The following is a 12,877-nucleotide window of genomic DNA, read 5'->3' as shown; positions in this document are numbered from 1 at the left end:
TTTTGGGCTCTTTATAAAAGCTCAAGCAATCACCTAAGTGTCACACCTGTCCACCAATTGAGGATGAGGATGCTGGGAATATTGCTCACTGTTGCAGTCTGTGTGTGTACAGCAAAGGCTGCCTCTGTAAGTCAGAATACAAATTTATTTTTTAAAAGATAATCAATTAATTTAGAAAAAAATGTGACCCTGTTTCTGAAATCCAGGCTAACGTCTTAATCTAATTATCATATTAGGAGCATTAAAGTTTGATTGCAATGTTTGACATGATCTAAGTATTAAATATATCAAGGTTATATTTAAGTTAGCTGAGTTTTCACAGGGTCACAAATGTAACTTTCTGTTCAAAGAATGCTGGGTTGTTTTAAACCCATGACTGGGTCAAATATGGGCATATTTTTAAGTTAATATAAACCAGCAGTTGGGTTTGCCCATAATTTACCCAAGCATTGGTTGAGACAACCTGACATTTTATAGAGTGTACCTTAAATCTGTTTTTATTTCTTTGATAAGTTAAATCAATGTTTATTAACTTTATTTAATGTTGTTTAACTGTAAATTAAAGAAAAACATGAATGCAAATATGTGCAATAATGACAAAATGTCACGTGTTGCCATATGTAAATTATAATAATGCATTTCCTAATATAAAGATTGCAGTTTATTACTTGGGAGTTTTTATTAGTAATAAATAATTGATGTGTAATAATAATTCGTTTGTGTGAAACTAAATTTCATTGTTTTATGTGGTCAGCAATAAGCAACTTTAACACAAAATCAAATTTAAAGAAGTAATTATTATTCACTTTGACTTTGTAAATTTCCTCTAAATATAATATTTAAATAAAATATTAAATGAATAAAATATTTTTTATAGAATTAAAATAATTTATATATAATATATACATTTATATAATATAATTTATATTTCCCAATATATTCTAAATATTTCTATTTTCCATAGTATTTTCCAATGTATGTGTTTTAAAAACAAATTCTGTGTTGGTGTTTATTGTCAGCAATTTATTTTACTCACCAATTTGATTAAATCCAGTGCTGAAAAGTAATTTTCAAATGTAAATGTGATCATTTTACAGCTGGGTGTTGTGTACACCGAGGGAGGCATGGTAGAGGGAAAGAACAAACGTGTTGAAGGCTTCCGCTTCGTGGACGTGTTCAAAGGAATTCCATTCGCCGCACAACCAGGAAGATTTCAGAAGCCGGTTCCTCACCCAGGCTGGAACGGTTCGTGTACCCCTCTGTCATGCAACCTGTATCCACACTGACACAGATTCAGCTTCATATGGTGCATCATGCATAAAGGTGAATCAGTATTACTGTCTCTACCTGGACTGGTGTTCTGAAGGCCACTGAATACAGCAAAAGGTGTATGCAGGTGAATCTTCTCCAAAATGACGTCGTGGGCTCTGAGGATTGTCTTTACCTGAATATCTGGGTTCCTCAGGGCACATCTGGTACTTTAAACTTGCTATCATTCATAAACCAAACAAAAATAGAGGAGAGAGGGCAGTCAGCTACTACATTTTACATAACCTTAAGCAGAAAGCAGATTTTTTGTCTTATATGGTCATAATGTAATTTTTTCCATTTTGGTAGTGTCTACTGGCTTGCCTGTTATGGTTTTCATCTATGGTGGTGGATTTCTGAAGGGTGGTTCTCAGGGTGCAAATTTCCTTGATAACTACCTGTACGACGGACGGGAGTTGGCAGACAGGGGAAAGGTCATTGTGGTGACATTGAACTACCGTCTTGGCACCTTGGGATTTCTCAGCAGTGGAGATGATGAACTTCCTGGTAAAAATCCAAAAGATGTATATTTATTGATTTCATTTTAAAGGGGACATTTCACAAGACTTTTTAAAATCGTTTGTGTCCCCAGTGTATGTATGTGAAGTTTTAGCTCAAAATATCTCACAGATAATTTGTTATAACATGTTAAAATTGTCACTTTGTAGGTGTGTGCAAAAATGTGCCCACAACGGGTGTGTCCTTTAACATGCAAATGAGCTGATCTCTGTACTAAATAGTGACGTGGTTGGATAGTGCAGATTAAGGGGCGGTATTATCCCCTTCTGACATCACCAGAGGAGCCAAATTTCAATGACCTATTTTTTCACATGTGGAGAATGGTTTACCAAAACTAAGTTAATGGGTTGATCTTATTCACATTTTCTAGGTTGATAGAAGCACTGGGGACCCAATTATAGCACTTAAATGGTTGAACGTTTGATTTTTCCGTTTTGGAATCCATTCAGCCATTCTCCGGGTCTGGCGTTTCCACTTTTAGCATAGCTTAGCATAATCCATTGAATCTGATTAGACCATTAGCATCACGCTCAAAAATGATCAAATAGTTTGGATATTTTTCCTATTTAAAACTTGACTGTTCTGTAGTTACATTGTGTACTAAGACTGACGGAAAATTAAAAGTTGCGATTTTCTAGGCAAATATGGCTAGGACTATACTCTCATTCTGCCATAATAATCAAGGACTTTGCTGCCTTAACATGGCTGCAGCAAGCGCCCGAAAATGTTCCCATTGGTAACTTTCAATAGCAGGGTACTATTTTCGAGCACTGTGTAATAACTACAGAAGAGTCAAGTTTTAAATGGAAAAAATAGCATCACTCTCATTTATGAGAGTGATGCTAATGGTCTAATCAGATTCAATGGATTGTGCTCAGCTATGCTAAAAGTGGTACCACGAGACCCGAAGATCAGCTGAATGGATTCCAAAACGGTAAAAATCAAGTGTTTAACTGGGGGAGCGGGAGGGTTGGCGTATTTTCAAGAAAAGTGGAGTGTCCCTTTAAACATGGAAAGTCTAATTTTCATGCTATGTCCCCTTTACTGGAAACTTAATGTATATAATATGGTAACACTATATAGGACGAAGAAAAGGTTAGAAATGCAGAATGGGATCTAAAAGTTGAGAGTAGGGTTGAAACTAAAATATGCATGACAGGTGACCTCCAGAAAGATAGATAGATAGATAGATAGATAGATAGATAGATAGATAGATAGATAGATAGATAGATAGATAGATAGATAGATAGATAGATAGATAGATAGATAGATAGATAGGATGACCTGATCATGTCCTGTTTAATAGGAAACTATGGCCTGTGGGATCAGCAGGCAGGCATTGCTTGGGTACACAGAAACATCAAGGCTTTTGGTGGTGATCCAAACAACATTACTATTTTTGGCGAGTCAGCAGGGGCGGCCAGCGTGAACTTCCAGGTGCTACAGTCGCTCATCTTTCTTCTAAAACTTCAAAAAAATAAAGTAAATTTTACTCATATATTTATTATTTCCCGTGTGTATGGTTTTGTGTGTGTGTGCGTGTCAGATTATTTCTCCCCATAACAAAGGCTTGATCCGCAGAGCTATCTCACAGAGTGGTGTTGCCCTCTGCCCCTGGGCCGTAAACAGAAATCCACGAGCATTTACTGTGCAGGTGAGCTTTATTTTTTATATTTTCAAGTCATGTAGTATATGAATTCATATACTGTAGTTTATGTAGCTTAGGTCAATGTCCAACTTTATACTCAAGCACTACACACTCAAGCAAGGGCACATGCAAGATGTACGGCTTAGTGTTTGCCAACTGTGGTTTGTTTACTTTGATTTCAGCCGTTTACTTAGTAAAGTCATCTGGTATGTTTCACACAGAATGGCTATTTCCGTCCATTTTGATATAGTCAGTTAATGATTTATAAATAGAGTTATGAACTTCAGTCCTCAGTTTTAAATTTATTCCATTTAGATTTGTTTTTTGTAATGGTTCATTTGGTTTATTAAATATCAATGGATAAAGGTATTCAAAATGTTTTTTTATCATTTAAAAAGTTTGACTCTGAAAGAATTGAATAGTATTGTATTTTCCGGACTATAAGTCACTCCGGAGTATAAGTCGCATCAGCCAAAAATGCGTTTTGAAGAGGAAAAACATATACAGTATAAGACGCAGTGGACTATTTTGTGTTTATTTAGAAAATGATTTAAAAAAAAAGTCCAAGCCCAAGAACAGACATTTAATCTGGAAAGGCAAGTTATTCAACTAAACAATGGCACACAAAACAGCAGGCTGAATAGGTGTCCGTACATGTTAAAGGTGCAGTGTGTAATTTTTTAAAGGATCTCTTAACAGAAATGCAAAATAATATACAAAACTATATTATCAGTGGTGTATAAAGACCTTTTAAAATGAACTGTTATGTTTTTATAACCTTAGAATGAGACGTTTTTATCTACATACACCTGATGTGTTGGATTTATTTAAAATATATATGCACCATTTTTGCATCACACTTTTTGAGTGTTCCCAACTTTGATGGTTTTGCTTAGGATTAACAAGAAAACCTGTGTTTTATGTACTTACATTTTTAAGTAAAGAATGTTGATGAACTCAAATATTTAGGTTCATATAACACATATTTTCTTGTTAATTTTAAGTAAAATTATTCCAAGTTGGGATTACTTAAAAAGTGTGATGCAGAAATGGTGCATATATGTTTTGAGTAAATCCAACACATATTTTAGAGTGAAGTTGGAGCAATTTAGTATACCCAATTCAGCTAATCTGCATGTTTTGGACTGTGGGAGTGTACACAGAAAGGTCTCCTGAAGTATTTGTCTGACTTAGATCTTGCTTGAATCAGAGACCTTTTTGCTGTGAGGAAACAATGATGCGCACTAACCCACTGTGTTGCCCTCTACACTGAGCACACACTTCTCAATCATGGTAAAAATGAACAAACATAATTTTTTCAAAATAACTCTAAATACAACATATAACTAACATTAACAACATATCAACATAAATAAACCCAGCAAACATTAAAACAGTCATCTTTTTTAGTAAATATTAACCAAAGAAGTGAACATGCATGCTGGGAACTATTCAGACCATTGTTTTTTTCTTAATTGCTTGTTCAGATTACTCAATTTGGCAAGTTGGGTAAACAAATTGGACAAAAACTTAAAACTCCAGTCAACAAATGATATTTGTTAGCAGGATGATTATGCTTATTTCATTCACTGAACACAAATTAATGAACTGATGCCCTTCAACAAGAAAAACTTTGTTTTTTGTTAAAAGAACATTTTGAAGTTGGATTTTTTACAGGGCATGTGCTTCACAAAATGGCTACGACAGATATCATAATTTTTGGCTGGAAAGGCATCATGGGAAATCACGTGGCTCTATAGTTACTTAAAATGTTATGCTAGATTTACTTAATTTTGATGCAATTGTTATAGTAGTTAGCATTACTTATGTTTTTTCATTTTATTTTTGGATTTCACCTGGTAACTTAAATTTTTGTGTTACACATACTAAATATGTTAAGTAGAGGTTGAAAAGTTACAAATACTAAGTTTTTTGTGTTTAATCCAATTACTTTCATAAGTTATGGTTGTTCAGCCAACGAATCGTTTTTTAGAGTGTGGAAATCACCATTTTGTGCTGCCATGTTTCTACAGAAGCCCTTAACGGACAAGCTTTTTTCCCTAAGTTGTCTCTGATGATAAAATGTTTGTCCGGTGGTGGCTATCGTAGCTTCTTTATGCATTTCAAAAGCAAGGGTTGGGCAGTGGACTGAGTCGTTGGTTGCAATTCGCAACCTCACCACTAGATGTCGCTAAAATTTACACACTGCACCTTTAACGTAACATTAACAGTTATTTACACGATACACAATAGAACATACCTGGGATGCGGAATAGTCTAAATTAACACAACAAGCCAAATCAAGGTCACAAAGAAGATATTCCACATCACTGAATCCATTGAATTACATAAGGAGCATTTTTCTTTAAAACCAACAAAAAGAAAAATATAATGTATTTTTATGTAAAGATCTTAACACTCCCAGCTATAAAAAAAAGTAACACTAATGACATCCAAAAAATCTTATCTCAAAATTCTTAGATATATCATGATATTTTAGACAAATAAGGTAAGACATCTCACAAACCTTTTGCCTTCCTCCACTGCACTTCTTTCACTGACCTCTTGCCCCCAAAAAAACTTCAAAGAGATTGTTTCAAAATTAAAGTGCTTTGGGTAGGGTAACACCAATGACATAAATTTGGGGGACAAATATTTATTTGATATTATTCATATTAATAATGTTTTTGTTTTTTTACCATTTCAGTGTTGTGGTAAATTCATACAGGGTTAAAGGTAAATGTAAATTAAATTTGTTTTATAAAAAAAAACATGGTTTTAAATAATAAGTACACAGTTCAACTTCCATGTATGATCAAAGGGACAGGGCAATTTTCAGGACCAGGCATTTAAAAAAGACAATTAAATAAATAAACTCTCTCATCATTTTAAGAACCGTCTATATTTATTAAATATCATTATGGGATTATTGGGTCAAATTAAATGATTAATGGGTCTGCTAAAGCAAGGGACAAGCATTTCCACCTTTTTTGTAGAATGACCCATGTATTTAATCGGTAATTTTTGTGCATCTTAAGGTTGCAGAGAAGGTGGGATGTCCTACTGATGCTGGGATGGTGCCCTGCCTAAAGATGACAGATCCAGAGCTTCTAAGTGTTGCTGGGAATGTGATCCTGGGCTCATCTCCTACTGGTAAACCATTCTCACACAAAACATTTTACATTAAAGGGATAGTTCACCCAAAAATGAAAATTTTGTCTTTTTTTTTGTTCTGATGAACACAAAGGAAGACATTTTGAGGAGTGTATGAAACCAAATGAGCCCCATTCACTTCCATAGTATTTTTTTCCAACTATGAAAGTCAATGGCGCTCATGATGTGTAACAAAATAATATCTTTTTGTGTTCAGCAGAACAAATAAATGTATACAGGTTTGTAACAACATAAGAGTGAGTAAAAAATCGTTTTTGGGTGAACTTTCCCTTTAAGGCTACTTTGCCTTTATTTATTACTTCATTCCTTTTTTTACTTGTTTTAAGGAATAGTTCACCCAAAAATGTCACAGTCAGAATTTATGTTATATTTACATTAATATAAAATTATTTTTTTATATTAAAATGCTTCCTGTTATTTCTTAAACGTGAGTCAGGATGGTCATGTTCAGAAAAGCACACAAATCCATTATTAAAGAAATTTAATGACTCCAGTGAGTTAATATGTCGGCTTAAGTGAAACAATTGGTGTGTGAGTGAAAATTATTATTATTTTGAACTGATTTAGTGAAATGAAAACCAAAACCAGTAACTTTGATAAAATTATGGCATATTAATATGTAAAATTATCAGTTTTTATTCAACGAAAGCTAATCATACACTGTAAAAAAAATTCTGTAGAAATTACAGTATTAATGGGTATTACTGGCAACTAGCTGCCAGTAACTTACTGTAGATTTTACATTTATGTTATTTACTGGCAACATTTTGTTCAAAGTTAAATGAACATGAAACATTTTTTGACTTTATCTTCTACAGTAAGTTACTGGCAACCAGCTGCAAAATTACAGCAAATTTTTTAGAGTGTACGTATATATCTGGGATGGCATGAGGGTTTTAGAGTAATTTATGAGAGAATTTCCAACTATTGCTTGGCATGCTATATTTACATCCCTAAATGTTTAAATATAATTAAATTGCCTCAGCATTTAACACATCTGACCATTTTTCCAGAGCCTGTTGTCCACAATCTTTCTCTGTCTCCTGTCATTGATGGTGACTTCTTGCCTGATGAGCCTGATCAACTTTTCCACAATGCTGCCAATATCGACTACATCGCCGGGGCCAACGACATGGATGGGCACATCTTTGCCACTCTTGACATCCCCTCTATAAACAATGCGCTGGTGTCCACCCCTATGTAAGTGCTACATACGCAATCAAGAGGTTTTTACCCTTGTACATATGAGTGTTGTGGCTTTTACTCCATATATGCTAACTGTGAAGATCTCTCTATCGACTGGGTCAATAACAAAAATGACTCATCCTGACTTTTTCTATTTTTGGGGGCCAACCAATAGCAATAGCTAGTAAAAGTCAGTGGTTATTGGCTATTTTACAACCCCAATTTCTACATCAACACAAAACAAGATAAATACCTGTTCAGCCATTCATTAGGTCTTTAATGAATAAAAAACACAATGTGCTGTATTTGTCCATAACAGAGGTGATGTCAAGAAGCTCGCCAATTCCCTGACCAGATCCAGAGGCCCAGAAGCCGGTGCTGCTGCGTATTCTGAGTACACCATCAGCTGGGGTAATGACCCTAGCGATAAAGACATTAAGAAAACTGTTGTGGATTTGGAGACGGATTACATCTTCCTGGTGCCGACACAAGCTGCCCTGTACCTGCACGCTGATACCGCTGGGTAAGTGGAGCCCATCTTCCTCATTGCTTACCTCTAAATATTAAGGGTGTCACGATTTCGATTTTAAATCGAAATCGATCGAAATTAAGTCACAACCTCGAACTTCGAATTAAAAAATGGGATCGTCGATGCTGCCACGCCCCCATGTTACGTCTGGTCGGCTTGCCAAGCGGGGGAAAATAAACTCTCAGAAGTGCCTTTAAAAACATCCATCCAGCGGAACGCGATTTATATTTTAAACACGAGAGATGTATTGCTACAACTCCTTGAAATGCATATCATAATTACTACCTAGTGATCTGCCTTCGGAGTCGGACAGAGCGCAGCTCTCTGCACGTGCACGAGAGAGCCGCCAAGATGCAGTGGGTTATATTTTAAACAAAAGGTATAGTTTGCCTCAGCTCGCATGAAACGCATAAAACTGAACAAATACGTAAGGATTATTACTTTAGTTTATGTTTAGATTTTGGACAAATGCGATAGCGCGTGCACGTGAGACAGATAGAAGCGCAGCTGCTTGACGCACCGGTTTTATTTCAGATCATAGGAGTCCAAGACGCGCGCATTAAGTCTATCTGCGTGCAAGAAGGAATTCTCTCTCTACAAGCTCTCTCGCGTAAAGTAAAGCCCACAAACCCCCATGTGAGGAAAAGCACGCAATGTGCATGTTAATGTGAAACTATAATAATAATAATAATAATAATAATAAAGGCATATAATTTTTGTCTTAAAAAAAATCATTTAAAAATCGAGAATCGATTTGAATCGTTACATCAGAATCGAAAATATAATCGAATCGAGGATTTGGAGAATCGTGACACCCCTACTAAATATAAAATAAAATGAAGATCATAGAAATCAAGGGCTTCATGCATGTTAAGGGCAGCAGAGGCATCACTTTTGTCCTTTATTGGGTTTTGTTTAGTTATGAGCCTTCACTGGAAATTAACGTTGTCTATTTTTCCTCAGCACTGGACGAACCTACTCGTACCTGTTCAGTGAACCTTCTCGCATGCCTATATTTCCCACCTGGATGGGTGCCGATCATGCCGATGATTTACAGTATGTATTTGGAAAACCCTTCGCCACTCGTCTGGGCTACTTTCCCCGCCATCGTGATGTCTCTGAATACATGATTTCCTACTGGACCAACTTTGCCAAAACTGGGTAATGCTTAAACGTAACTACTGTAACTTTGGGAGCAGTTTTGTCATCTCAATTTCTAATAAGTTTGTGTGCACTAAGGCCCCAATTTTTACAAGAGTTTCGTTCAGAAAGTGTGTAAAAACAATGACTCAGGTTTTAGCATAGCTTAGCATAATCCATTGAATCTGATTAAACAATTAGCATCGCGCTAAAAAATAACCAAAGAGTTTCGATATTTTTCTTACTTAAAACTTGACTCTTCTATAGTTACATCGTGTACTAAAACTGACTGAAAATTAAAAGTTGCGATTTTCTGGGCAGATATGGCTAGGAACGATACTCTCATTCCGCCGTAATAATACAGGACTTTGCTGCCATACCATTTCTGCAGCAGGCGCAATGATATTACGCAGCGCCTGCAAATAGTCCCCTTAGTAATTTTCAATAGCAGGAGACTATATTCGGGCACTGCGTAATATCATTTGGTAATTTTTTATCAATGGTCGTTTTTCAGAGCGATGCTAATGGTCTAATCAGATTCAATGGATTATGCTTAGCTAGGCTAAAAGTGTTACCGCCAAACCTGGAGATCGGCTAAATGAATCTCAAAATGGTAAAATTTCTCTAGGGGAGCTCCAAAGACCCAACCTGAAATGACCCGAATCACTTTTTACCTGAACCAGACGTGCATACCAGACTCGACCTGAGAAAAACCCGACAGAATTAGACCCAACCATTTTTTTAAAACCAACTGGACCCGAAAGTAAACGGCACCAACGTGTGTGCAGTCTGCAGCCCCGCTTACACCAGTCAGACAGAAAGAAACCCCAGTGGCCTAGCAAACAATTCGGTCTGCAACTCTATTTACTGTATTTTAATTTGTTGTGTGATTACGACACCAAGGTAACCACTACAGCGGGTATTCAAAATTGATTGACAGGTCTGGCTCAACGAAAATGAACCTACCGCCAGTCACACTATGTCGCAACCGCTTTTGGGCAAACAGAAGAGGGGATGGAAAAGGACTCGATGCACACACACAAGATAGTTTGGGTCTTCTGCAAAAACATATTCATTTTAAATTACCCGAGGCCGCAAATATTATTACCGACCTGTGTCCAAGGCACACGTGAAACTTTTAGACCTGAACCCACTGGGCCAGACCTCAGGTTTTCGGATCTAAGTGGACCAGTGAAGACCTCGGGTGTAAATGCTCTAACCTGTTAACCAAAAATGCTGCAGTTCACATATGAATATTAGGGTGGTCCTTATTTTTCAACTTTTAAAAGATCATCCTCTCACCCCAAAAAATATGTTTGAATAAATAAATTAAAACATTGGGCAACATGTTTTCAATATTATTTAATACTAGAGGTTGTTCAAGACCTTTGAAGTTTAACACATTTGCATATTATGTGATACTTTGTGCTATAGCATGTATAATTGTTTAATAATATATACTTATGGCAGTAATTAACTTATTTGACCATGCTCCATGCAATTAAAACTCCTGTTTTAGTTGTGATATGTCTTTCAAAACAAGAAAGCTTCAATGTGAATGAAGCACAAAAGACAATATACACGGAGACAATGGCTGAAGCAACACGAAGCAAGTCCGCTTTATGGTTACTCGAATCAGAAGAGACAGAAATAACTGGAACAAAGTTACCCTCCAAGAAGCAAGTTTTATGTGTGTTGTGCATTTTTAAATGGTACAGATTTTGCAAAATATGTGTTTTCGGAAATATTCAAAGGCTTTGAGCAACATCTAGATATTGTAAAAAAAATGCAAAATTTTGCACAGTGTGTTTTTATTGATATCCTAACACATTTAGGGGTGAGAGTTGAACATTAAAAAAAAATTGACCCATTATAAGGACCACCCTAATGCATATGCATGTGAAACTGGACTTAGCAGTTATTGCTGAGTCCCAATTCGCATACTATCTGTCCTAAATAGTATGCGAAACTAGAATTAGTACGTCCCAAATCGTAGTATGTTGAAATGAGTATCCCAAAGATACCCGGATGGTCTACTATTTCCGGTTAGAATTCGAAAAGTGCAGATCAATGCACACTCTAACAGCTAATATTGCCCACAACCCATGGCATGCGGGAGGAAGGAGCTTAACCACACTGACTTATTTGTAGTAATACTGTGGCTGTACAAATGTTAACTTTATTAGTCCAACCAAAGAAACATGGTTACTACACTTTTACTATAGTAAAAGCATGGTTCATTTTCATCGGGGTATTTTTGAGTTATATACATTACATTACAAGTATAAAATTAAGTATAAAATACGTTAAACAATAGTTATACTATAAACTTTAAATATTTTGACTTTAAAATAAGTAGCTTTCGTTACACACATTGCACATCAAAGTCAGAACCAGCCGCCTCACAAACGACCTGCGTTTGGTTTTACGATGATGCTCTGCTTCACACCTCTACTTGGTAGAACACATTGTAAAATGTATTGTGAAAAAAACGATGAGAAAAAAAGATGGGAATAGTAAATAAAATTATATTGGACATAAGTTATAAGAATGAATAAAATATTGTTAACAGTCGTGGTGTGCGTAACTAGGCAACCACGTTTTCGTTCACGTTGCATGACGTCATCAAAGTATGTCCCAGAACGTTTATACTCTTTTGCTACACACTCAAAAGTATGTACGTTTTCCTCACAAAAACAGTACATACTTTTAGGTCGTAGTACAAGTAGATGAATTGGTACTCAGCATATGTGTCTGAAACTGCCAAATGTAGCATCTATTTACATATATATCTATGGTACGAGGTGATGCAAAAGAGTTGGAGGCGGGGACTAACTCGCATATTCACAGATCTGCGTATAATAAATGAGGCAAGGGTGTAGAGTTACATTCAATCTGTTTTAAAGCATGAAGAAATTAACGTCAGAGGAAAAACTTTGATATATGCTATTATGATGCTCAAAGATAAGTTTTAAATGATAAAATGATTGACTACAAGAGGACTTTAAAACAGTGCTGTGATAGAGCTACATTTACAAAGAACTTACAGGTTATGATTTTAAAATTCTGATTTTGAACTTTTTCCCCTCACAGAAACCCTAACAGCGGTGGATCAAAGGTGCCTGTGACTTGGCCCGAGTTTACCACCTCAGGCCATGAGTTCCTAGAGATCAACCACAATACGAACAAAAACAGTGTGAAGCAAAAGCTAAGGCTGCGCTATGTTTATTACTGGACCACTGTCTACACAAGCTACCCCCTCATCCAGAAATAAGCCCAGTGTTAATAAGTACTGAAGTTCACGCTGTGCCTTGATTCATGCAATAAACATTTGTTAATCAAATCAAGCTGATATTATTTTATTGAAATATTAT

General features: G+C 35.9%; 1 protein-coding gene across 1 annotated transcript; it reads left to right on the top strand.

Moving 5' to 3' along the window:
- Window positions 1–12,846, top strand: LOC129424407 (bile salt-activated lipase). Its single transcript, XM_073871443.1, has 11 exons — window positions 1–126; window positions 1,098–1,249; window positions 1,333–1,475; window positions 1,618–1,815; window positions 3,134–3,264; window positions 3,374–3,481; window positions 6,514–6,628; window positions 7,663–7,849; window positions 8,154–8,357; window positions 9,327–9,524; window positions 12,597–12,846. Exons 1-11 carry the CDS (start codon window positions 64–66, stop codon window positions 12,775–12,777), a joined length of 1,680 nt encoding a protein of 559 aa, XP_073727544.1. The 5' UTR covers window positions 1–63; the 3' UTR covers window positions 12,778–12,846.
- The last annotated feature ends 31 nt before the right edge of the window (window positions 12,847–12,877 follow it).

The sequence above is a fragment of the Misgurnus anguillicaudatus genome, chromosome 9, assembly GCF_027580225.2.
Source record: "Misgurnus anguillicaudatus chromosome 9, ASM2758022v2, whole genome shotgun sequence".
NCBI classification, from domain to species: Eukaryota; Metazoa; Chordata; class Actinopteri; order Cypriniformes; family Cobitidae; genus Misgurnus; species Misgurnus anguillicaudatus.
The sequence above is the reverse complement of the archived record's forward strand: the minus strand, read 5'-3'. Positions and strand labels throughout refer to the sequence as shown.